This window comes from Diadema antillarum, unplaced genomic scaffold (assembly GCF_040938485.1).
Source record: "Diadema antillarum isolate AM-2024a unplaced genomic scaffold, OU_Dant_1.0 seq00000746_RagTag, whole genome shotgun sequence".
Taxonomy (NCBI): domain Eukaryota; kingdom Metazoa; phylum Echinodermata; class Echinoidea; order Diadematoida; family Diadematidae; genus Diadema; species Diadema antillarum.
The window spans coordinates 562719-590294 of NW_027271643.1; the positions used below are offsets into that span (position 1 = coordinate 562719).

General features: G+C 40.2%; 1 protein-coding gene across 1 annotated transcript in view; it reads right to left on the minus strand.

The window, feature by feature from the left end:
* Positions 1-2574: 2574 nt before the first annotated feature.
* LOC139738504 (transient receptor potential cation channel subfamily M member 3-like) overlaps positions 2575-27576 on the minus strand; it is an 86042-nt gene continuing 61040 nt past the window's right edge. The window contains exons 7-24 of the mRNA XM_071649129.1: positions 25103-25274; positions 22104-22272; positions 21012-21135; positions 19720-19893; positions 16624-16758; positions 16039-16089; positions 15373-15504; positions 14399-14676; positions 12523-12751; positions 12051-12245; positions 11098-11280; positions 10337-10465; positions 9141-9389; positions 8396-8570; positions 7016-7142; positions 6217-6410; positions 5215-5347; positions 2575-4455 (exon numbers count right to left, since the gene is read on the minus strand). Of these exons, the coding sequence (XP_071505230.1) occupies positions 3054-4455; positions 5215-5347; positions 6217-6410; positions 7016-7142; positions 8396-8570; positions 9141-9389; positions 10337-10465; positions 11098-11280; positions 12051-12245; positions 12523-12751; positions 14399-14676; positions 15373-15504; positions 16039-16089; positions 16624-16758; positions 19720-19893; positions 21012-21135; positions 22104-22272; positions 25103-25274 (4251 nt within the window). The 3' untranslated portion in view covers positions 2575-3053. The remainder of the gene's footprint in view (positions 4456-5214; positions 5348-6216; positions 6411-7015; positions 7143-8395; positions 8571-9140; positions 9390-10336; positions 10466-11097; positions 11281-12050; positions 12246-12522; positions 12752-14398; positions 14677-15372; positions 15505-16038; positions 16090-16623; positions 16759-19719; positions 19894-21011; positions 21136-22103; positions 22273-25102; positions 25275-27576) is intronic.

Below are 27576 nucleotides of genomic sequence, written 5' to 3' on the forward strand. Positions count from 1 at the left end.
GTGTCACATATCAATATAATTTTATTTTTCTTTTTACATTGGGGGCAGGTGGGGATGGGGGCAACTACATTTGTACACACATTTGTGCTCTCTGGCCAATGGCTTTTCGCACAGTCCCAAGGTCTCTATCACATAAAAACATTTCTTCTTTCAAACTAGTACAATTGCATCAATAATAAAATCTTCATCTTCATCTAGCGCAAGTCATGCAAACTTTTACAACAACATCATGAATATCTAATTTCTCATAACTCTTTCCTTTCCTTTTTTTTTTGTCAAAGAGTAAACATTTTAATCACTTCCAGATTTCACAGTCTATGTCCAGCAAATCCTGCATCACTACCATGCAGTTAACTTGTCTCGTAATGTCACTAAGATGTCACAAGGGTAAAGCATATATTTTAGCAAAGTGAGGCAACGATATACTCTTAAATCAACCACACTTTGTGCAGGAAAGTTACTCTGAAATTCCAATAACGATTTCATCATACATCTACATGCATCGCATCATCATCACCACTATCATCATCATCATCATCATCATCATCACGTTCATACGAATTAGTAGCACCATGAATTTTCTGCACGGGTAGCTTAGTCCATTGACGATCAGTTTCCCGTGGGGAATCCCTGGGGAGAAGTCTTGGCCTCTTTGGTAGCGAAGCCAGATTGCACTACAATGAGTTGTGCACGAAAGCTCAGGGCTGTGGGGCAGTTCTTTACGCTTTGTCCAAAAATCACTCAGAGTTCTCCCCCAGCGTATAGACAACCATTTTGCTTCCAACACCCAAATAATTCAGACTTGCAAACTTTCCCTGGAAATTCCTCCATTCTTATTCAAAGTCAGACGTTGCTTTGTGCCACGGAATTGCAGAAATGGGAATATTGATCATTTTCTGCTCCTTCCTCACTATGAACAGTAGGACAAGAAAGGAGGCTCTACTTGCAACACGGCTGTGGTATGGTGTGCTCTGCAATGGCTCCAAGGTTATGAAGTGTGCGCTCCCCGTCTAGTAGAGATCGTCTACCCCGTTTAGTAGAGATCGTCTAAGCATTGAAAAGTACTGCCACAAGGACACACTACATCCCTCTTCATTTGGATTAATTTGAGTTATACTACAGTCTCTATGAAACGAAGGCATTGCTGAATAAATAGTTTGTGCAGTACCAACTCTTCCTCCTCTATGATAAAGACATTTACAAATAATATTTGTCCGTATATTTACATACTTGTACAAATACATCACAAACACAAATCTCTATTTCCCTGCAAACTATGTTACATTCAATTGGTAAAACATTCCTTTACTTCAAGGCAGTTTGGCTGACGTAAGAAATTAAAGTCCCTTGGTAAAAAGTAAATTCATATGTCAAAATAAAGAAATATGACAAAATAAATGTACTATTTACAAAATGAAGAAGGACATTGCTCTATCTGCACACTTTGTTTCTAGATAAAGCGTTTTTTGGAGGAATAAGTCCAAGCAACATGGATTGTGTGACTGTCATTGATCCTTGCCCTGCACACAAAGAGAATGGTTACAACCACGTGTGGTGTTCAAGATATGAATATTCTCTGAAATCAACAATCTTGGATGAGTAACAATAACAGGAACAATAACATATAACCATTTCAAAGTATTGTGGAGGTGGGGTTATGTGAATGGAGTCCCACAGTGTTGTGGTCTTTGTTTGAGCAATCTTACAAGGAATGTTTTCTCATCTCATCACACTATCATTTAGGTCTCCTACTATTTAAAGGACAAGTTCACCTTCATAAACATAAGGATTGAGAAAATGCAACAATATTAGTAGAACACATCAGTGAAAGTTTGAGGAAAATCAGACAATCCGTTCAAAAGTTATGAATTTTTTAAATTTTTGTGTTGGAACCGCTGGATGAGGAGACTACTACAGCTTGTGAGTCATATGCGTACAACAGTATAAAGAAAATGTAAAAGAAAATTCCACATATTTTCACTTTTTTCGCATAATAAAAGAGCATTTGACTTGCCTCTTTCTAAAGGCAGGGGGAATAATATTACTCATAACATTTGTCGGTAACGAGTCAGGGGAATGTGTGCTTTTTTCAAAAGATGGAATTTTGTGAAATTCTCTTTATATTTTCCTTATATTGTTGTACGCATGTGACATCTAAGTTATTCATACACTGCAGTAGTCTTCTCATCCAGCGGGTACTGCACAAAAACTTCAAAAATTCATAACTTTTGAACGGATTGTCTGATTTTCCTCAAACTTTCAATGATGTGTTCTACTAATATTGCTACATTCTCTCAATCCTTATGTTTATGAAGGTGAACTTGTCCTTTAACTACATGACTGGACAGTCCCTGCTTAGACATTATCCTTCACACTTTGCATAGTAATCTTGTGCAGCAGACAACCTCCCCCCCCCCCTTTCAATATTTAACCTGTAGATAGAACAGGAAAAGATAATAAATAATATCATGCACATATCTCCTCACTCTTACTTTAACCAAGAACTGCCTCCACATTTGGCAATAGTAATAGTAAAGTACCATATTCTTTTAATATCTTTATGAGCTTCTTTTTTTTTTGCATACTGCTGAAATAATCTAAAGAGGAACAATTGATGTAAGAGAGAAATTTCATGTCATGAAAATGAGGCTGTGACATTTCACTTGATGAGATTTTTTGTTTAGAGTTCCACCACAAAAAAACAAAGTATAGATTTATTGCCTTGCCAGATGTTTGACATTGCACAAGTAATTGAAGAAAGTTTTAATTATAATCTTATGCTGGGAATGTTTCAAGTTCCAAAGACCACACATAGGCCAGAATTTCCTCTTTGCCCCAGTAAACTGACGGAAAATGAAAGTCTTTCACTGTTGACAGCAACCAGGACAAAACAGCGTTGATGAATTGGTCAAAATCTGTTAACATTAAGGACGAAGCAAGATGATGGACATTACAATTCACTGATGAGCTGTCTCATATCATTGTAAATGTTTTTTTTCAGTGAAATAGCATAAAAATGGGAATTCCTATTTGGCGTGTTCTCAGTCTTGATTTCAGCAGGTCGTCTCCTTGGTCACTTCCTCTTTGCTCTCCTGACTGGTTTCGGACGACTTCCTCACCGTGAACTCTATCCCGCTCTCATCCTCGTCCTCGATGCTAGTTCGCATCCGCACCGGGTCCTGGTCGGACTCGCTCTCGTCCATCATCTCATAGCAGCCCTGCTCCACCTTTTTCAGGTGGTCTGGCCGCGTTGGCGATCGTTGGAGAGTGTCCGATCGCAGGCTAGTGAAAGGCGTGAAGTCCAGGGACATCCCCGATCTCACAAACGGCGAAGGAGATGGGGGCACGTCGAGGTCCAAATTGTCATTCATTGATATGTAGCCAGTGCTTGATGTCGATGCGCCCAGCTCATGGAGACGGTTGGTGTTCGCTGCACTGGTGTCGATGTGGTCCGTGATGGTGGAGTAGACAGGCGCCGAGGTGTAAGGCATGGGACGCTGCATGGATGTCAGGTTGCTGGTCTGCACGCTCGACGTACTGTAGATAGACATGGTACTCTCAGAGTCTATGTGACGCAGCCCCGAGGTGCCCAGCAGCCTCTCCACGGGGCTGCGGGCAACGTTGCGCTTCCGCGTGAACTCGCCTCCGACCTGCCGCTTAATGGGCTGGTGATTCTTCTCAAAGTCCTGCTGTGGCGCCACCATGGACAGGTAACGCTCAAAGGTGCTGAGCCGCAGCACCTTTTGGCTGCTCTTGCTGCGCTTCACTTCAGATCTGCCATCCAGCACCACCCTTGGCACCAGTCGGGTTGGGCTGCCAAAGGTTCTTGGCCCGTCCTCCTTGTCCGAGGTGGGAGCGGTGTCGCTCTCCCCACTGCTGTCTCCGCTGTGCAGCTCACTGTGGTGCAGACTCTTGTCCGAGCTGTTCCCACTGGTTTTACCATTGCCATTCGTCTTCAGCTCCAAGGATCCCTCATCGAAAGCCATGCTGGATACCAGCTTCCTACGACCTGTCCGCGGGCTCACTCGCTCCATCCCCAAACTGGGCGCACCGAGGGGAAGATCCTTATCCTTCTTCAACAGCTCCGACCGCGGTGGCAACCCTGGGTGGGGTTCAAACTCGTGTCCTTTCTGCTGCATAGGCGGAAAGGAGCTGCCACTGCGCACCTTCCATCCCCGCCTGGGCATCTCCTTCTCACCAGGCCATTTATCCTTATTGAGGGCACCATCGCTGGCGCTCTTGTACTTGGAGGACGGCACGCCCAGAAGATTTTCGTTGATCTCCGCAGACAGGAGACTGGTCATCAGCAGCTGGCGGATGTCATATATGCTCCTTGCCGTCTGGAACGTGGCCTCCTCCACTCGCATGAGTCTTCGCTCGAAGGAGCGCATGCCAAGCTTTGAAAGGTTCTCCTTCTCCACAATCTCCTCCAGCTGGTACGAGTGGTCCTCCGATCTGCAAAGATTTACCAGAGATGAAACACTTCTCAGTTCACAGATTTTACGACCTCATCACAGCATTAAGTGTCAATCAAAATTCCTTGGTAGAGTCTTAAGACATTTCTTCCCTGCTCACATGCATAATGCACTAAAACAAAAAAGAAAACTCTGAATGCCACCACACAGTTTCTTTCAAAGACAGAACTGAGATTTAGGGCTGAAGCTGGGTCAATTTTAGAAAGCGTGGATTACAAAAATTCCTTGAGCAACAATTCATTACATCTGAATTAACCTGTTGCCTGTAAGACATAGCGATTCACTGTAGAGTTATTGTATTGTACACCCTGTTCCAGTAAGCAAATGGTTTAAAGAATAGCATTCAGAGGAATTTTGCACAGAACATACCACATTTTCTCCACTGTTCGATTCCTGGCTACAGATGCCATTGGCTACCTGTCCCAAGGGACAAATGGGGACCATCACGGGCTTTCCCACATACCACTTCTTAATTTGAACAGCACTAGACATCAGTTTCACCTCACACAAACTTGTGTCACAGTAGCTCTTGAAAGAGTCTTGAAGATTTAAAACAGAATGCTTTGTTTTGCATCAAAGCTCTGTCTCTTGACCCCTGCAGAGTTTAACGTTTGCTTTCAATTATTTAGATCTGCAAATGCGAGATATTTACTAGCATTTTTCATTGTTGCTCAAAAATTCAGATTTCCCCTGCTAAAAAAGAAAGAAAGAAGAGAACACTACAGATCTTGCATATTACCTTTCAGCCACCTCCCGGAGTCTCTCCTCACTGGACACTTGTCTCTGAGATTCCTTGTCCTTGAGGTAGATCTCCAAACAAGCCTCCTCAAAGTCTTGTACTTGATCCATGGCCTCCTTCTCGAGAAATAGCTCTGAAATAAAAGAAACTTAGTACATCAGCGAACAGATTGATTGCCACGCAGAGCTACGATTATTCACTCATTTAGATGAATTCTATATTTTAGAAAATTATCCAGCTGGAACTATAGTAAATGCCTAGCTCATTTGATAGACTTTCACCAATCACAGTCAGCAATGTATGGGGGAGGATTTGCACCCCAGCTCTCAAATTGCATTACACAACCATATCACGGCATAACATCAAGGGTATGTAGAATTGGCTTAAAGAGATTAACACCTACATTTATGTCAGTAAAAACATTGCTTACTGGATAACTAATCCCCTCAGATACAAGATCTTCTTCTTCATATACAATGAGAATCATTTGGATGGACTGATGATAACTTACAGCTAAGTGTAAATACTTAAAAACAAACAGAAAGTCAACAGAGAAGGAGGATGCCAAGAATATTAAGAATATTAAGATTATTCACATGTCCAATTTGTGCTCTTTTAAGGAAAGCAGCTATAATACTTGAAGTGATCAGATCTCACAAGGATAACTCCCCACCCCCCTTTAAACGTTACTGTAAAAGTGTATATTTTCGTGGGATGAATTTTTCGTGTTTCACGTGTTTTAATTCCGCGGAATCAAGACATCAACTACTGGAACATAAGGCAAGCAAAAATAGTCATGTGCTTTTATTTTCGCGCTAGTTTCTGGTTGCTCGAAATGCATGAAAATTTCGATACCACGAAAATTTCCACTTTTACAGTATGTGCTTTGCGTGTTGATTGGCACAGAAAACCCCACAGCTCTGAACACACTACTGCAAAGTCACTTGCACAAAAATGGCTTGTTCTGAATGACTCAGGGATATCCATGCTTCCGTCACTCACTCAGCCTGCGGTCCTCCTGCCTCTTCTCACAGTTTCTGCACTGGCAGACGATGAACTTGAACAAGGAGAAGAGGTAGCAGAGGATGGTGAAGGGCGGCACCAGGATGGGCTTCTGCTCATACTTCATGGTGACGCTGTACCGCTGGAACTTCCACAGCTGGTTGGCGATGGGCATCGTTCTTTGGAATGTGGTGCTAAGAATGGAGGAGGAGGAGGAGGAGGTGGATGGAATACAATTGTCTTTTGTCAATATTTTGCATATCAAAATGGCGATATGGATCCTAACAAAACAGTTGTCATTTGTCAATATTCTGCATGTTCAAATGACGATATGTATCCCAATCAAATGATTGGTTGAGAGATGACACATGACCAGTATTTTCTTTTGCCTACGGGCCCAACTTTGCTATTCACTGGACATTAGTACACTAATGACCAGGTGGATTCACTTTGCTGAGAATAACTCCTACAAATTGCTAAAACACAACTGCTATGGCGGCATGAAAATTGCTTGGCAGCTATTTTGTTTTGCTCAGAATATGTCTTCAATAGTTCGCCTCCAAACTCTGATTCCCTCAGCACATAAGCACACTGCTGATGATGTAGTGACATCAGATTTGCAGAGCAAGTTTGGGATGTATACAGATCTTAAATTGATTACTTCTTAAGTGCCACTATCAAAACTCCTTGTGATTAAAAAAAAAAAATAATGCAATGCATGATTTGGTAATTGATATGATTCGATCGATGAGCAATGATAATTGCTCGGCTGAGAGATGCCAAGACATAGTAAGCTCACTTGAACAAGGCGATGAGAATGTTGACAATGAGGATGTTGGCAACCAGGCAGTAGATGGACATCGCCACGGGAACCACCCAGTATCCAGTCATGCACGGATCCATGTCAGGCCCGTCACCACATGGTGCTGTCCAAGAGAGATGCAAACGATGAATACAGAGAGAAGTTTATAACAAATACAGTCAACCTTGCTAACCTCAAATTAGTTGGGACTGTAGAAAATGGTTTAACTTAAACAAACTTTGCCTTTCCAAAGGTCAAATTTGCTTCAACTTTATATATTTGCCATTGCTTTTTTTCTATACGTGTTCACATTGCAGTATGTAATGTTGATGGTTCGCATGTTTGCCACAGTTGCAACTTAATCAGAATGTGGATAACTGGAATGGAAATGGGCCATCTATCTTCTCAAGCACATTTTAAAATTTTTAGTGAAACACTTAAATTCCATAACAAACAAACATCACACGTAAAGAAACAGTTACAGGCCCGGATTACAATAACAGTGGCCTAACCCTACCCCTCACATATTATGTCAATGAAAATTAAAATAAATTTACACTGCAAAGCGTTTTTTGTTTTGTTTTGTTTTGTTTGTTTGTTTGTTTGTTTTTTGCTTACTCTGACAAAATATGATCAATTATATGTTTGTACACACAATACCTTTTGATGAGAAACATGCAATTCACTGAATTTCAACTTTAAAAGCTTTGGTAAGTTCAACAGCTAGAGAACATAGGCTTGAATTTATCTCTAATAACCTCGTAACTAGTCTATCAACATAATGTATAAAATTTCAAAGCATATCATTTCTATCATGTTTGCAGTTTGTTCCTATTTCAATTAGCCATCTAGAAATGCCGTCTGTCTTCCCTTAAACTCATTTCATATCATGTCTGCATACACCTCCCTGTTTTGAAATAGCATCAAGTTCATTCAAAGTACAAGTTGGGTATGACGGTGTGTTTTCCATCAACACTCATGATTAATCTTATCTGTGTCCGCCTTCCTATGATTAAACAGCATCAAGTACATTCGCACTATTTTGGGCACAATTATGCGACTTCCTTAAAAAGCCAAAACAGAAATTGTCTGTATGCATCTCCCGAGAGATGAACAAAGGCGACTCAAATCACTGTAGAGCAGGGCAGCACTGTAAGTCTTCCCCAACATCTCTGACTGATCTTATCTGCATACACCACGTGAAGACTGAAAAGGCATGAACTTCATGCTAGAGGTTGGGCATGACTCTGTGTTTTCCCTTAAACACATGACTGATCTTGTTTGTGTACACCACCCTGTGGCTACAAAAACCAAATCGACTTCATTCGCACCGGAAGTTGGATATGAATTTCTCTCTCTCTCTTTCGTTGCACTCACGATTGATCTTTCCTGCATACACCTCCCCATAGATCATCCAGTAGGGTTCATGGAGCACCTCCCTGATCGGCCACCATGAGGGTTCCACATTAGGATTAAGCACCGACTGGCGGATGACGCCGAAGCTGACCAGGATGATGATGAGCACGATCAGGAAGTAGCACATGTCTCGAAGCTGGGCAGGAAGAGAGAGAGAGAAAAGACGAAGCAGATATGAGGAAGGTCTCATTGTCACATTACAGTAGCACAGGGTATCACGCTCATTAACCATGGAAGGGAACACATCCATGCAGCATTTGATTCAACCGGGTACCTGATATTTACAGTTACCTACATTGCTCGCTCTGGTGGTGCATGTAAAGTCAACCTTGCTTAAGTTGACCTTGCATAAGTCGAATAGTCGCCTAAGTCGAAGGTTTTTTTCAAGTTGTCTTCTCTTTACATTCTATTAATTTTAATCCCTCCTAAGTAGAATTTTCTCTATTAAAGTCGAAGCTATTTCTTCAAACCAAATAGATTTGACTTAGGCGAGGTTGACTGCATATATACAGGTGACTCCTACTATAACAATTTTCTTGTATCGAAATTTGGTTACAGCCAAACAAACCTGTAAAAGATTATGTACCGGTAATTGACTTCTGCTCACATTAACAACAGTATAATGACCATGCTGCTCAATGCAATCACAGTTGCGAAAAAAAAAGAATGATAAAGAGCCAATTCTCAACTCTCAGCTTGGTCTCACCATTTTTCCGATCATGTTGATGAGTGGACCCAGGTAATTGCTGACGCTGAGGATCTCCAGGAAGCGCAGGTACCAGAGGACAATGACCACGCAGTAGACAACACGCCCCGACAGGTGGGTGGACGGCACCATGCGCAGAACGAAGCCCACCACGAAGATGAGGATGGCGAAGAAGTCGTGCACGTTCCAGAAGACCGAGTAGAAGACTTGAAACTTGTGAGACAGCCTAGACGGTTCCGCTGCCAGGAGCTGCCAGGGGGGCAAATATTTGTTGAGGACAGATCAATATATACCTGTTGATGTGGGGGATAAGCTTTGATCACTTGCAATTGACAAACCAGAGTGTTGCCATGGACATGCCAGGTTTATATACTGGCCAAAGGCACATTATCATATGATAACTAATTTCAAGTGTTAGTGCAATGAAAACTCTACGAGGCTGTTTCCATAAGATTAAATCTGAAGTGCTGATGTTTATCGTACAATATTCTACACTAGGATTACTTATATCAGATACTCTTAAAAAACTTTCCTGGTGTTATCATGCAACAACATTACACGATCAAAATTGCAACACAATAGCTTGATGGTGACTGTTTTCAAATCTATACTTTCACACATGAACAGCTGATTGCCTAATATGTTGAGCATTTGTGAGACACGCTAATGCTCCAGAATGGCCCAAATCATAAAAGCCACATTCCTACGAAAAACACGAGGACGGGATGCACTCCCCATGCTAAAATGCAGAACTCCAAGGAAAATCACTATTAGGAGGATAAAACTTGACTCCAAGTATCTCTTTGAAGCTCTCATCACCCTAAAACCCTACCTCATATGTAAGCCAAAACTGAGGATGAAACATATTGTTACAATGGCAACAGTATCATAATAGAAAAAAAAATGTGATAAGGGAACGATGAATGTCACAAGCTCATTCCCGTGCATTCCAGGTCTGCCAACATTCCCACATCCAGATCAGGGAGATTCCACACAATAATCAGGAAGATATCTGTGTGTAAATGCATGCATTTCAGTGGGCAGAGATAGTTCCAAAATCAGGGAGATTTTGATATTCTCTTATTCAGACATGAACAGATTTGGACATTTTCAGGGAGACTCCTGCAGAATGAGGGAGACTTGGCAGCTCTGGCATTCTTGCTTCTCTTCTTGTTTGGCAATCCTACAAGACCTACCTCTCTTACATGCTCCATCCCCGTGGAGATGATGTAGGCGATGACAATCCACTCAAAGATTGACGGCATGGGACCCATCCGGAACAGACATACATAGTTGTAGAGGGCCATGAATGCAAGGTAGAAAATCTAGCAAAAGAACACATTTAAAAAAAAGACACAAGTGAAAAGAAACTGCCAATTATCCTAATGCAAACATTTTGAGATTAGACAGTTGAGACCCTTAACTCCTACTCTAAAAGTTACACTGAGACCTTCATTGTGTGATCTCTACACTTCTAAGCAAACATACCCATAATCTATCAAAAAGATTTAGAGGTAATGTCAACAAAACCCATCTGGATATGCTGGCAAGTCCTCAAATTGAAATCATTAATAAGATTGCAGCTTCTCCAAAGGGGTCAAGAAGCATATTTTTCACAGCAGTTAATTCACAGTTCCAACGTGTACAACACACTCAAATGGAATTGATTGACATGGAATTGATTTCATAAAGAGTTATGCCTGCAGTACAGGGGCAAACTATCTTTTTCTTTTTTAAAGAAAGAAAGAAAGAGTATGATAAAAAAAGGTATGATTCCAAGCAAAGAGTATATATTTTGCTCCTCACATATTCTGAATGCTCTTCTTTAGCTCCTTCATGTCTTCTCAAAACCACGATAAAGCAAGTTACTATCAAATCAATCCATGGTCTGGGATTTCAAAAGAGACACAGCAGTATTTAACTGCACATTGGGGCATTGTTTGTGGTGTCTTCCTACCGTGTAGGACCAGAATTTGGTGATGGGAGCGTTGAAGAACTCGTAGAGCTTCTTGCCCCCGCTCAGTTGCCGCTTATCAGTCGACCTGATGGGCAGGTCTCGGTTGCTGCTGTGCCGCTGGTGCTCACTGGGGGTGGTATCCTTTGAGGAGATGGTCAGCCGCTTGCGAAGGCCCGGCCGCTCCTGAAAACGAAATGCCATCACTGTCAAGTGTCAGGTGCTGGACTGGGATTTATTTGAGGCATTTTGGCTCTCGGCAATCAATGGGCAAATCATATCATGGTGCTCGTTATAGAATCATATTACTCCTTTGCCCCCAACCTAGACATTGTCTGTGAGGTTGATGCATGGTGCATCCCCTCCCAATTCATAATATCTTTACAGATTATGGTCAGAAGATGTCATACGGGACCGAGTAACAATGGAACACAGCATATAATTTAGTATCTGGTAGGGTTCACATCGGCACTAATCTCTTGCTTTCAAGTCACAGATATGCAACATCATCTGTCTTTAAAAAAAAAAAAAAAAAATCATATTCATTATAATTTTGGCGGGTCAACATGAAAATGACAATTCACATATTCAACAAGTATAGAAACAATCTCAATATAATGATATTAGATTGTTAATATTACATCCCTTCCTCATCTGTAAAATCCAAAATGGTAGCATTTTTTAAACATAAACATTGCAAGTGTTACTAAACCGTTGCAGACTGATTCGTTCATCGTAGTTCAGATAATAAATAAGATAACCTGCAGCACAATCTATTCCTTTGGTGTTCAAGAGCATCTCCCTACAATGATGATGGTTGACGTATTATATACATATACATGTTACCAGATGTAACTACGATAGTCTACATCAAGAAACACCATCTCATTTGCAATGCTGACGGACACGTGCATCTGGTAAAAGACACGGCTGCTATCGTTTCTTTTTTTGCTCACCGCCATCTCAATCTCCTCCTCCTCGATGGCGTTGTGGAGGCGGGTGAAGGAGGTGGATGAAGTGAAGGAGGGCCGGTCCGCGTCTTCCACATCCTGCATGTGTTCCTCCAGGGTCTGGGGCATCAGCAGCAGCTCCTCTGTGCTCTTGAAGCCGATGGCAAAGATGCAGGCGGGGAAGAGGAGGCTGGTAATCACCTGCAAAAGCAATCAATTATCAATGGCCGAAATCAGTAATTGTGTAGCCCCATTACCAGGTCTACATAAGAGTTGACAAAATCACTATGATTGTAAATGATACCACGGGAAAAAACATATAAGTTTTTCCAGTAAAATTGGTAAATATAACTGCATACATTGTATAAACAAATTTTACAGCTAAAACATAGAATCAGGTTTTAATCCAAAACTCTATGTGTCAGAAAATCATGCCCCTACTTCCCCTTCCCCAGTGCAAGAATCCTTAGTCCCATACCTTGATATTGATGTACTTCTGAGCCTGGAGTCCACCATGCCACAGGTCATTGAGGAGCACTTGACAGCAAGCATGGGCCATGAACTCCCGGTGCTGGGCCATGGCAGCCAGGCTCAGGCACGTGTGCTTGCTCCAGTTGTCCAGCTGGACGGTCAGTAGGTGAATGGTCACCACCTCGTCCTCGCGGTAGCAACGGTCCAACAGGTCCAGGGCGAGAACATTGAATTCCCTGGAATGAAGAGTAGGAGGTTCACAATCACAACTTGCGAATTTCTGTTGTTTGAACACTTTTCAAATTGCATGCAGATAGCTAAAAAAAAAGCTGAAATGTCAGAAATGAAATCAAGCAAAAGTGAATACACTCTTTCTCCCTATTCCTCCACTTAGCACATTAACAAAAATCATTGTACAGATGGAATGAAGGTGATTTATTTCTTTCACATTCACATTTTTCCAGTTATACAAAAGAAAGCTTATTTCCCTGCGACCTTGAAACTAAGATATGGGTCAACATATCCAAATGCAGTGCTCTTCATTCTTCCTCATCACAGCTCTACATGGAGCTTGGCAAAGGAAGGCTAAGGCTTATACCCACTGGGCAGAAGCTACCTTTACAGCTTGATTATGATGGCATCCCCAATTATGATGCCATCCCAGAAATACGGTTAAATACCACATACTAACAGCTGATAAGCTGTTATCCAGATTGTGCCATGGTAAACGCAACCATCAATAATTCACACTCATTGAAAGCGCTTTGGAATGACATACAGCCCGGCCAATCTAAAAATGAATCCTCTCCTTGACTTTACACGCTCCTGGCAGTTGACCCATCCATACATAGAGCCACAAGAGTATTTTTAGGCTAATTCCAATTTCTGTTGGCACATATACTAACATGGCCTCAATATGAAAAAAAAATATATATTTATATATCAGGTATTCTAAAAACCAGACCTTCAACTTTCATGGTAGCAAAAATCACCTGGATTGCTAGCAATTACAGCACCTGTGACCGACATTTTGCGCAAGAATAGATCAACTTGTTGGCTGACATACTGATGGTAATTGAGGTAAGCCTATCCAGGTAGAATGATAACACCCACACAGAAACTGACTCCCACATAAACATTCTCATAGATATAACTGTGTAAGAAAAAAAAATGAATGCAGCGTGCCAAATGAATGCTTGTCCCTGTCAGTTGAATTGGGTCAATGCAAGCAATATGAAATCACTGAAAATGGGACTACTGCCGGTAAAAGTGGATATTTTCACGCAACTAATCCTTCGCGCTTGGCAGTGTCAGAAGACTTTTGCGTGTTTTTTTTATTCCGCGGAATCAAGACATCAAGTACTGGAACATAGGGCATGCAAAAATATTCGGGTGCTTTTATTTTTGCTCTTGCTTCTCGTTGCGCGAAATGCGTGAAAATTTCCACTTTTACAGTACTACAATTGTATGTGATCAACTTTATAAATAATAGGATGCCCACATGAACAGTATGATTGATTTTTCTTTCATCATATTCAGACAACATAGAGGAGTAAAAAGGCTGTGAAATGAAAAGTTGTATTCATTCTAAAGAAGTAGAAAAATGTGACTGAAACAAAGTAATATTGACTCCTATATACAGTCAATGTAAATAAGACTGAAACATATGTACAATACCATTCAATTAATCTTGTAACTTCCTAACTCTACCACATATGGCTGCCAAAAAAACTGGGGAAAATGCCCTCAAAGTTCCTAACCTGACCCACAAGCCCCTAACCCTTGCATGAACAAACCCGGAATTGGGGATTTCCTACCAGGAAGTGCATGGTTACATAACATCTTTATCTCACAAGCAATCTCGACTGCACTTAAAGACTCACTCAGCGTATCTCCTCAGCTCTCCGCTGATGTCGGTCTCGAGGTTCATGACCTCCGCCGACTTGGCCATGGCCCGGTAGAGGGAGGAGGCGACCAGTGCCTTGGCCAGTGCCTCCTCATCCTGTCGCCATAGAAACAGGGCCATCTTCTGGCGCTTGGTCAGCACCGCCCAGATGAAGAGCTCGTTGAAGGGGAAGTCAAAGGTCTTGTGCAGGGGGTCGATGGGCGGCACCGTGGCGTCGGAAGCCTCACGCTCTATTAGCAAGGTGAACGACAGGCCCTGGGGTTGGTCACATGATTTGGGAGGGGGAGGGGCAAAAGATGAAGCGAGGAAAAATGGTGAGTAAAAGAAACAAGCACACACTGCCAGGCATATATCATCCTCAATGAGATGAACATTAGTCTTGAAGATCAGTAAAACATAATAGTGTATGCATGTAGTCAATGCTGAGAAAAGTATACTGTACTTTTACAAAAGTTCTAAAACTGGATGACTTCACACAGAATGAATTCTCACTAATGACACCTTGTATTTTTGGATAGCCCAAAGGGATTGGCAATATACATTGTTTGGACAAATGTTACATGTCCTTGAATACATGATGCAGTATTTATACAAAGATTGGGAATTTTTGGAAGATATTGAATACGATCCAGCTATAAAAGTCTACCTGTGCATCTCATCAAACCCTCTCCGAGCTTTGGCAAAAATATTTAATTGGTCCTACATCTTGGAATATCCATGAGTCAATTTACATGATGACAGTACCAGACGAAGCTGTTGCAACAAGTTGACACATTGACGACATAATTCATGAGTGTGGACGTCCTTTACATCACAACTTAATATCATGTCTCTTACACTGCACTTCTACTGTACTTGTTCCACAAACCTTGACATGTTAACATTCTGTCATTGCACAATCCATAAGCAGAAGGCAAGAAAGGGTGCATCTTGCACGCCATCAATGATTACCTTTTTCAGGGTATTCTGGTGTAGAGCCTTGAAGGTCCTATCGGTGTAGCTTGACTGGTACGTTCCACCCATGAGGTTCTCAAACACCATGCCCATGTCATACAGGGAATACTTCTGAAGGTGATGGTGGTGCTGCAATGTAAGTTAGTAATCACCATGACGACTAATATGTATTTTCATAACTCTTCTTACGATGATAGATGCGATCTCATATCACAAGTAGCACCTTCCTCAACTCCTCCTCATCATCACATCATCACCATCATCATCACCACCACCACCACCACCACCACCACCATCATCATCATCATCATCATCATCATCATCACCATCATCACCATCATAACAACATCATCAAATCATCAGAATCATCTTCATAGCATGCAGAATGATCAGTAGGATTACCAGAGTCCTCAATACCAAACTTCCTATCAAAGTGCAGAAACAGTTTATACTTCACTTGACTACTATGGCATGTATCAATCGGTTTCAGTCATAATTTTGAAAGACTCTCTGGAGCGACATTGCTATAGGGTCATACATCTTTCCAGATGTCAAAATTATATTAAGTTTTCATAAATGAAAACTCAGGAAAATGAATAACGATTTTTTAAATTTAAAATAAATTTGTATGTCCCCAAGAGATTTTGTAAATGATGTAATTACCTTTCCAACATCCTTCACTAGATATGGCAATGTATTGGCTGGTCCTTGCTTCTGTTGGGGTGAATAAACAAAAAGACAGACTATTTGTAGAATTTTCATACATATAGAAAATGAAAACATACATATAAACAGATGTGTATAAAACATGAATGTGTCATGTCTACAAATACGCCTGTCTAATGCACCTTAAAAATCACAATACCTCTATCAAAGAATGTGGAGAAATTAATCTGAAAACTGAAATTATTGAAATTCACATCTAAATGTAAATTCACATCCAAATAGACCATTTCTGTTGTGCATTCAAATCCTAAGCATGCTTTGTTCACAAAAGCTTGCAACAGCCTGGCCCTATCTAGCAACAACTCAGATGAATGCTGAGTGAATTCCTGCATGAGAAAATTAATTGGAGGGACCAGGTGAATTAAATGATTCTTGACTAGGCCGTGAGAAAATAAACTTTCTTTTTTTCCCCTATAAATTACAGAATGGTTCTACTAAATTCTCTAACGACGTTAATATTGTAAATGAAATATTCAAATATGTATATTTCTATGAATTCTTTGAACGAGTGTGTTTCCTCACCGTGTTGTAGAGCTCCTCCAGTCTAGCCATGGTGAGAAACTTGTGCATGTTGACACCATTGTCCTTCATGAGCTCCACAAACTCTACCTGGTTGTTGGCCAGGGCCTCCATCATCACCTGGTCCAGCACACCTTCCTAGGATGGGGAAGACAAGTCATCAAGCAGGACGTGATTGCACAAGCAGACGGAAATTTGGGTTTACAAGAAGTGTCGTGGGGTGGGGGGGGGGGGGGGGAGGAGGGGGAGGGGGGAGGAGGGGTGTTTATTTCGCTTATTTGGACAGAAGAGATGTTTGGGAGACCCACAAATTAAACAAAAAAATCTATTTGCATTTTTTTGTGTAACACTAACACAACTGTTCTTTGTCATACTGTTTGCTTAATGTCCATTGTCTCAAAGATTGGGTGATTTCTACTGTCTGAAAGCACATGGGATAGCCATTTCTTGGAAGCAACAGATTAAACTGTGCCAAAATTATCACCCTAGCTTGAGACCCAGTGAGACAAATGCTCATCTGAGTATGACTGTTTGTCTTTTTTTAAACCTTTAGGACACTTCCGCAGAATGGTGGCTGAATATGAAACCACAAACTTTTCTGACTGATAATTAACTACATCTGGCATCAGGACAACAGTACGTCCTGCATTTTCTTCATACTGTACCTCATAGGACTGAATATATAGCCCACCCCCCCCCCCCCCCCCCCCCTTGAGCTATGGTACCCATTTGATCATTACTTCATGCCAAGTTGGGCTAAGAATTACTGGTAATTTTGTGTGATGAAGAAAGGTCAGCTATATTGAACAATCCTAATTGGAGCACATCTCAACATTTTTTTTTTTTTTTTTTGCTCTCTCTGGGACCAAATGTTGTCTGCCTTTTACCGTCCACTTATAATTCAGTATTCCTGACCACCTGCGATACTTCTTATGGTACAAACTTGGCCCTGTCAGTTACAGATTAAGTCTTTATGATTAATCTTTAAAATATTACCCTTCACTGGGACCCCTGTGCCTGAGGGAAACCTTTGGGATCACATGCGAACCAACTTGACCATGTCAGTTCTGGATTAAACACTGGGATTTGTCACACATCTTAGTTTTTCATGATTAGGACTACAGAGAAAACATGGAGAGAACAAGGGTCCCAATTTGGGCAAGTCAAAGCATGCCCATTAAGTCTGACCAAAACATAGCTTTATGTTACTAAGAAAATGAAATTGCACAGTGATATATGCAGGATGGTAGTAATATGACATCACTCACATAGTAGATAAAGCCTTTTGCAAAAGTTACATAAATCTTTGTGTTCAAGAATACTACACTCATTACATTTTGTTGTTTTCAGAAACATTTATATACATGGAATAGCACAGCATGGGTGAACCTTTGTTTCAAAAAGACTTTTGCTGTTTATTTTGCTTTTGTCTTTAAGAAAATTCTTTGTCTTACACAACAGTGAATCTGACACATTAAACCCTAAGAACTTCATTCAGCAAAGTGGCAGATACAATCAGCGATTGATTATTTCTTTAAATGGTGAAAATCAACACTGCGTGACTGGTACACAGTTCTCACGCATTCTCTGTTATCTACCAAAAATAGCTGGACCGAGCTAAGTCAATTAAAAGCCCGGTTACCCACAGGGGGTAATGTTTTGCTGTTTTGCAACAAAGGACAATTCCATTCATTTCATCGCGCCAGTTAGCGACTTTTCCTGGCGTGAGACTCAATACAGACTTTTTTCATCGCTCACAGGTTGCTTGTTGTTTTCAGCGGAGAGCTGATTGAAAGGGGTGCGCAGCGGTGTCATAATTCAATTAGTCTATGGCCCCTGGCTATTAATTTCACTCTGCCTTGGTAGAAAGAGACCCTTCATTACACCTCACAGCAGCATTTTCCCTTTTTGTTTTTGTGTGCGCTTCCAGCCCCATCCATGTAAATCCATGTTGTCATGTCAATAACACAACAGCAGTTTAACATTACATCACCACTGAGAGATTACTGCCAAGTAGGCCATTTTTCCCCGAACAACTGAATGAGATGCCCATATGCAATGCAGATGATGATGACAGCGGGAACAACAGCTGAATGAAATATTACAAAAGCACAATCGCTGGCACAAAAATTTAAAGAAACCAGCCCATCCGTGTAATTTCACTGTCACCCATTGTGACAGTGAATTGAGCACTTTCTGACACTTCGGCAAAGCACTCACTCACTGACTGTACATATTTCTTTCCCATTTTCAGATTGATGTCATAAACTTCTAGCTTAGCTTGATCTAATCAGTAGTAAATAATTTACTGAATATCAATTGATTATTCAAACTTCAAAAGAAAAGATACCATTTACAATAAACTCACTGCATCAGTGCATCAAGTTCAAATTTTAAAGGACAAGTTCACCTTCATAGACATGTGGATCGAGTGAATGCAGCTATGTTAATAGAACACATCAGCAAGAGTTTGAGAAAAATTGGACAATCCGTTTAAAAGTTATGAATTTTTAAAGTTTCTGCTTAGTCACTGCTGGATGAGAAGACTACTACAGCTTGTGATGCCACATGTGTACAACTATATAAAGAAAGTATAAAGAAAATTCAAGATATTTTCACTTTTCTCGCATAATAAAAGAACACTTGACTTCCCTCTTTCAGAAGGGAAGGGGAATAATATTACCCTTAAACATACGTCAGTGACGAGTCGAGGAAATGTGCACTTTTTCCAAAAAGTCACATTTTGTGAAATTCTCTTTATATTTTCTGTATAACGTTGTACGCATGTGACATCATGCACTCTAATAGTCTTCTCATCCAGCAGTGACTGTGCAGATACTTTAAAAATTCATAATTTTTGAACGGATTGTCCGATTTTCCTCAAACTTTCACTGATGTGTTCTACAAATATTGCTGCATTCACTCAATCCACATGTATATGAAGGTGGACTTGTCCTTTAAGATTAAAAATGATTTCCGGAACTAATCTCCCTTTATTACCTTTGTTTATGTTCTTGTTTATGTTCTTGAACGTGGTTTTTGTTTGTTTGTTTGTTTTTTTCAGATGAAAAAAAAAAGAAAAGAATTGGGAGTACTCACAGGCCAGTCCCGACCATGGACAAAAATCTGCGTCTTGGCAATATCGACACGGTTCCAGGAGAGAGCCAGGTTCAGCTGGTCCGAGTAGGACTTGGCCTGGGCCTTGAGTAGGGCTGTGAGGATGGCGAGATCAAAGTCCTCCACTCCCTCTGTACCAAGGCAGAATACTGTGATCTGTGGGGAAGGTGGAAAATTACATCCGATGTGAACGCTTCCTCCTAACCCTCTGCGTGCCATATTACTGTAAAAGTGGAAATTTTCGCGCATTTCGCGCAACCTGAAGCTAGCGGGAATATAAAAGCGCGCAAATATTTTTGCATGCCATATGTTCCAGTAGTTGATGTCTTGATTCCGCAGAATTAAAAACACGCAAAATTCTTCTTACCCGGCCAAGCGCGAAAAATTAGTCGCGCAAAAATATCCACTTTTACAGTAATTTACTGTCTACAGGTATATGTGTGAAGTTTGTAGACATTTGACTCACTGGCAAAGAAAGCATTAAATGCCAACAAGGATATATACAAATAGGGGAATACATAAGAAATGAAATATATAAGTGTGAACGCTGACAGTTGCCATGATCGTTAAGACAAACTTTCTTTTTCTTTCAAGCTCTGGCTATTATATATTTTTGTGTTGATAATGTTCTAGTATTACTTCTTGTTCTCATTCTGTGTATCCGTTTGCATTTTCTTCTGCTTTTCATCATTATCATCACTGTTACTACGATTGCTGCAGTTATCACTACTATCATTGCTCTTGGTACTGTCATTATCATTATCATCATCATGCCCATCGTCATCAATCTTATGATGATTTGCAGTCAGAAAATGATACTACCACTGCTATCCTCAAAGGTACAGTTCACCTTTGGGAGAACTGATTAAAAAAATGTTCGAGATATCACATTTGATGCATATGTGTAGCCCAGTTGTAGCACAAAACATTCTATCATGCAAACATTTTGCAGTAAAGCCTAAGATAAAAGGAGATATCACTATTTTTCTCAATAAACCATAACTGTAGATGGCTTATTCTAGAAACATTTTTATTATAACTAATGTTCACATTTTGTATATTTAACAATACTTATCATTAATTATACTGATTCAAATATTTACATTGGTTGTTTCTATCCCTAACTCACATTTTAGAACTCTTTTGAAGCACTAAAGCTGGTTTTTGTTTCATCTGCAAATGATCAATTATGCCTTCATGAGTGGGTGGATTGAAAATGTGGATGGCTTTGGGGGGGTGGGGAGGGAGAGGTGTAGCAAAACTTGGGAACTTACAAGCTCCTTGTTCTTCATGCACATGGCTAGCTCATGGTAGAGCTTCTCACTCTGACGCTGGTTGAAGTCAAAAGTGTGCTTGATGGTCTCCAGCAGCTGCTCTCTCAGGGATGGGACCAGAGTTCTGAGAGAACAACAAAACATGAATATAGATAGATATTTTCTTGATGAAGGAATTAACCCGTTCAATACGGGAACCTGGCGGCCTGTGTATTAAGTCTATGGGGATTCCAGAATTCAGTATGGAAGGGGTTAATTGTAGAATCTATCATTCAATTCAATGACGCATTTATACTGGCAGATATATAACATAACATAAAACATAGAGTATAATTAGTGCTAAAAGAAAATATTCAGAGATCCATTTAGAAAATATTTTTTGCTGAAGGAATGAATTGTAGAATTTATCATTCCATTCAAAGACATAGTAATGACAGACACTTAACATGACATAAAACAATAGAGTATAATTTGATGATCGGTGCAACAACATTATCAAAGCTAATTGTTGCTGGTCCTTTCTGAAAATGTACACAATAAAGTCAAATTTCTAAAATTGAAGAAGGATTATCATATTAAGCTAACATACCCACAGCCTATTCATGTTTTATTCATGAAGCAAAAACTAATTACCCAGGGTATTCTGAACACCTAACACATACCATGCTGAGAATATCTATACCAACAATATCTTTTGTTATCCCAGTTTATCCACAAACAATGTAGTTTTCATTTCTAACAAGCTTATTAATTCAACATATGCATAATATAACACAATATCTTACTTTAAGAGTAATTCTAAAAGAAAACTGCACTGTTCTGTCTGTGTTGACTTCACTCCACTCATTCAAGCCAATTTTATCACGGAGTGGGAGTAGAGTGTCCAGGGCACCATTTCATGAAAGTTGTCAGTCTTGCACTGCTGACAATTTCAGTAAAATCCTTGGTTTTGATTGGCTGAGAAGCTCTGGTAACTGACTGTCACTATGGTAATTGTCACAAGACCGACATCTTGTCAGGGTTGACGACTTTCATGTAACGGTGCCCAGGTTCCCACTCTCGGAGAGGTACGGACTAGTACTGCTTTCTCACCCATCCTTCCGGCTGAACTTGTGCATGAAAGCGATGATATCAGCAGCCCGGCCCGTCCCGTCGAACACAACGACGGGGATGGGCGGGTCTCCACTCACATTGGCTAGTACTGTTCGAATGACGTTGGCTCCTCCCTCTACAACAACAGTAACTACAGGCACTTGTCTTCCTGTGGATGCACAACAACAACAACAACAACAACAAAATTAGAAGAGTGGTTTAACCCTAACTGTGCTCAGTTTGTTGATTGGCTCAGATGGCCGTTAACTCATTGTCAATGAACAGGGATTAACTAATCCCCCCAATCCCCATTGTGTCACCATGGGCTTCCTGCTGGACTGAGGCATATTCCTACACATGACTGGGCTTGTGGGTCAGTTAGGTCAAGTTTGAATGGATGGCTTCCGTTGATGACGGTTTGATTTTGTTACAACATGCATTTCCCATAAAAGCTTGCCCGAGTATACACGGGACTTGTCCTCAACGTGTTAAAGGGATTGTATAGTTTCGGTTGAGACCTAATTTCAGGTTTCTAACATTTTTTGGTGAGATGATGAGAAACCTCTCATGAAATATGAAAGAGCATGTAATTCTATGAGGAATTCAACATTTATTTGATGAAAATTGGTTTTGAAATGGCTTAGATATCCAAAAAAGAGCGATTCTAATAAAGTGTGGGACCCACACTTTATTACGATCGCTTTGTTTTACTTTGTTTTTGGATGTTTCAGTCATTCCAAACCCGATTTTCATCAAATAAACTTTGAATTCATCTTAAAATGGTATGTTCTGTACTATATCATAAGTGTTTTCTTGGTATCTCGCAAAAAGTTAAAAGCCCAATTCTCATCTCCACCAAAACTGTACTATCCCTTTAAAGCTAAAAGTGCCTCAGCACATGAAGGTTTTTAGCTTCCTATCTGTGTGACCCAAGGTATTTACATGTTATCTTTCTAAAGATACTGTCATCTATCGACATATGACCATTAACTACATACAGTATGAATGGAAAAATACTTCCAGTTTCTAAATCTCATTACTTTTCTTGTGCTGCAGTAATACACAGCCAATTTTACAGACAGTAGTCTTACTTTGGTCAGTAGCAAAAATATAAATAGACACAAAGACACATAATACACATGACACATCGAACATACAAACATGCACAGACACACATGTCTAAATGCACAGTGGGGGAACCAAGCAAAAGTCGCCAAATGCTGATACAATTAAATGCAAAACAAGGAAGTAGTCACAAGGACTTTTGTGTGATTATGGAATATAAATATATTGAAGGTTGACCAGGATTTGAAGTAAAATGTGTTGTTGTTATTGATTTAAAGAAAGAAAGAAGAGAGAGAGAGAGAAAAATGGGGCCCTATACAAATAAGTAAAATGTGCTGTTACTAGGGCAACAAGTTCTTTTTGATACTGGTGAGCTGACATTAAGGAAACCATTCCTTCGGATTTTCCTGCCTTAGTTTCAGACAGCCTTGAGCATGTGCCCCCAAGAAGAACATTGAGAGGACCGTTCATTGTGACATTCGCTTCAATCGATGTTCAAAAAGATTGTTCAGTTTCAATCGATGTTCAGAAAGATTGTTCAGGTCTGGAGATCTGAACTCCTGACATTTCCTGGATTGAAAGGGAATTATTTTGCTCCAAACGCCACTCTCATCATCAAAATTGAATAGTATGTGGGTACAATACAAAAACTGTAAAGACCGAAAACAGTTACCCCTTTTCAAAAGCTGTGCTTTCTTTTCTTTTGAGTAAAACTGCCTGAACTAGATGTGAATGCACATGTGTTATCTTGAAGACAGCACACATGTTGGGCTAACATCACAGCTGAAAGCTGCTTCAATGCAAGATAAGGTTTGTTGTCAACAAGGCTCATTCACGACTTCCAAGTTTTAATTCAGTTTCTCAACAGCTGAATTGCTTTGACCTACAATCGGCAAGAACTCAAGCCGATTCTCCGAGATCTTGCGACCACGGCGCTATATCCCGAGAAGGCATCGCTCAAAAGCGATTGTAACCCCTCTGCCCATGAAGGAGATGCAAGTCTGACTTTTAGTAGGTACAACAAAGATCCCCTATGCCCTTGAGTGTTACAGATCCTGGCATTAAATCCTGCATTGTGTCACACAGGGCTCGCTACTTTGTGAATACCAGCTTCTCTTGGCAAGATTAGACTGATGACACGTACACAATATCTTGTTTCAAATGGATCATATGGAATAAACATCACTTCAGCTTATCTATTAAATCGTTGACTTCCTTTCAATTTTAATTTTCATTCTCCATTCATTCAGGTGAAGCAAAAAAAAGAAAGAAAGAAAGAAGAAGAAGCAACAACAGAAATTGTGCTCTGGTGAAATCACTGACAATGAGTTTTACTTGCTCAACCTTTCGAGCACATGCTTCATTTCACTCTTTCTATTCCTTAGGCTGGAGATAAACAAAAAACAGAAGACGTGTTAATCGTCGATTCAGTATAAAAATTGCTTAATTTACATGAATTTTTTATATTGGTATATTCTACAATTTGCTTAATCCCTATGGAATGATGCTTCCACTAATTCTCCAGTTTCCCCAAATGGCCTGTATAAAAAGAACAACTTGTTACACTATGATGGATATGCCAGTCATATTTAAGCAATAAATAATTAATTCATGCAGTCATGCTGTCACTCACCTTTTGATTTCATTCATTCATTCATTCATTCATTCATTCATTCATTCATTCATTCATATATCTAAACTTGTATTAGTTACACTAAAATTGTTCACAAAATCAAAAACAAAAGACCTTTTACAACCAGGCCTTGAGGATGAATGAAAACATTGATAATGATAATGATGATAATGACTTGTATTCTTTATAGTGCATAATAATCAAGAAGACTCTATGTACCTTACAAAATTTCCTAAACATTAAAAAAAGAACTTTTTAGAAGATTTTTGTGTAAACAGAAAGTAGAAAAAGTGGGACTTACTTGGACTGACGTGTTGCTGGGAGAGATACTTCTCAAACTTGCGCCTCAAGAGCGCCTCACACCCGTACTGTTCAACCGTGCCATTGTCCACCAGGAGGAAGTGGGTGTGATGGCTGTTGAGCTTGAAACCCTTGCTGACCGGACAGGCCACAGAATGGTATGGACGGCTTGCCTGCAGGATGACCCGACGCGACCCGGCCAGGGGATGGATAGATAGAGAGAGAAAGAGACAGACAGGGAGAGATACAGTCCATACAGACAGACAGACAGACAGACATATAGAGACAGAGAAACAGAGAGAGAAATAGATAGAAACAGAGGCAGAAAGAAAGATAGAGAAAGAAGGGATAGAAAGAGAGATAGAGAAAAAAAATAGATGGACAGAAAAAAGGGGGAGACATATAGATAGAGAGGGGGACAGAGGAAGAGAAAAAGAAAGAAAGACAGAAGGGGACAGATAGAGAGTGACACACAGAGAGAAACAGGCAAACAAACAGATGGGGAAAAGGGGGTGGGAATGTACAAAGATATAAATAGGCAGACAAATAGGGTAGGTAGAAAAGAGAGAGATAGAGAGAACAAAAAGAAATGTGTTACTGCTGTAACTATCTCTTCTGTATATAATTAAGTCCTGGAACTCACTAATAGTAACATAGTGGTGTTTTAAGTTTCAAATTCAGTTTTCAGTAGGGGTCTTATATTATAGTAAGAAAAAAATAGAGAAAAAGTAAGACTCAAAAAGTGGAATGACACTGCTTTTAAGAAAATCAGAGCAGTTAAACCTGGTTGGAAACATCACGCATATGATTAGAAAAGAATGAAATCATCAAAACTTACTTGGAAACATCATGCGTTTGACAAGGAATGAATGAAATTGTCATATTGTGCTGAATGCACTGATTTCAGTTTCCATATCAGCTGGATGCTACACCACAGAGCAATATTGCCCATTCAATATTTGTGTATGTGTGTAATGCTAGCAGTCAATATTTTTCACAGCACTGGTCATAAGAGACAGGTGCCTTCAATTAAATACAGTTCCTTTCCTCTCTTCTTAGGTCATTCTCTCTCTTTGATCCCTAGCAAAATGAAAGAGAAGTGTATAGTCCACAATTGTCTGGTCGTGGTCACTAATTTGATCACATATGTGCGCATCTGGCCTTAGTTACATAAAAAAAACCAACCGACATGATGCATATCATAATCATATTGATAATGATAATTTGTGATTGCTCTTTCTCCATGCACCCATGGTCTTTTTGTTTCTGGTAAGACCTCATCCATGCAACGATGCAGACTATAGGATTTTAGATGTCCCCCACTCCACTCTGCTAAGTGTCACACTGCATAATGACAAGGGTCTGGACGACCCTGCATTTACAGAGATAGCTGCAGACAACTCTCTAGAGGGGTGAGGTTTCATGAATTAAAGAGCAATTCCACTCCACCCAAGTTGACGTAGCCATGGCGGAGATTTGCACTTTAAAGGTGACTTTCAAAAATTGGGTCAGACAAAGATTTTCATATCTTCACACGGACTCTTGCGACGTCAGTGATGTGAGTCACATAACCACAGTAATCACACACGCATGCAAATATGATGAGGTAATAATGACATCAGCTTGAATGACAGTGTGTTTCACTATATTTGTGCAGGAGGGATAATCATGAAAATACTAAAGATTATAGGATAATACCTAGATATGGTAAGAGATACTTTTATCATATTTTTACATTGAAATAAATAGCAGAAGTAGGAATGTTCATAAGTGACAATTACTGTAAAGCTTGAAATTTTCACGGTGTGGAAATTTTGTGCATTTCGCGAAACCAGAAACCAGCGTAAAAATAAAAGCACAAAAATACTTATTTGCATGTCATATGTTCCAGTAGTTAATGTCTTTGATTAAATTGTATTAAAGACTCTTTGTATCAAAGACATGCAAAATTCATCTTACCTGGCTGAACGCAAAAATTACTTGTGCGAAAATATCCACTTTTACATTATACACACATCACATCTGTCAGTGACCAGTTTATACATTCCTAAAAGTTTTTTTTTCTTTTGTTCTGAAGGGGAGTGGAGAGGGAGTAATAAAACATAGGTGAACAATGTTTCAATTTTGTTACATAATCCACAGCAAACCTCCCTGTACATCCCCAAGCTGTTATTCAGTTGGAGCACAACCAAGGGAACCGAACTGTCCTGTCAAAAGCCAGACATGATTAGAGTTTAATCATAGACATCCTTTCACAGACTACCTCACGCAGCATTCATTCTCATGACACAAACCACATCCCCCCCCCACTCCTCCTTCCCGACAGTGTATTCTAGGAGGTCCATCCGTTGTCACGCACAAATCATATCCCTGAATACTGTGTATCATGAGAAGAGAACCACCTGAAGACACAGTGTACCTACATGTGTTTCAGGTGGTTTTCGTTCACTGCTTTTTTTTCTTCATTGCTACTCC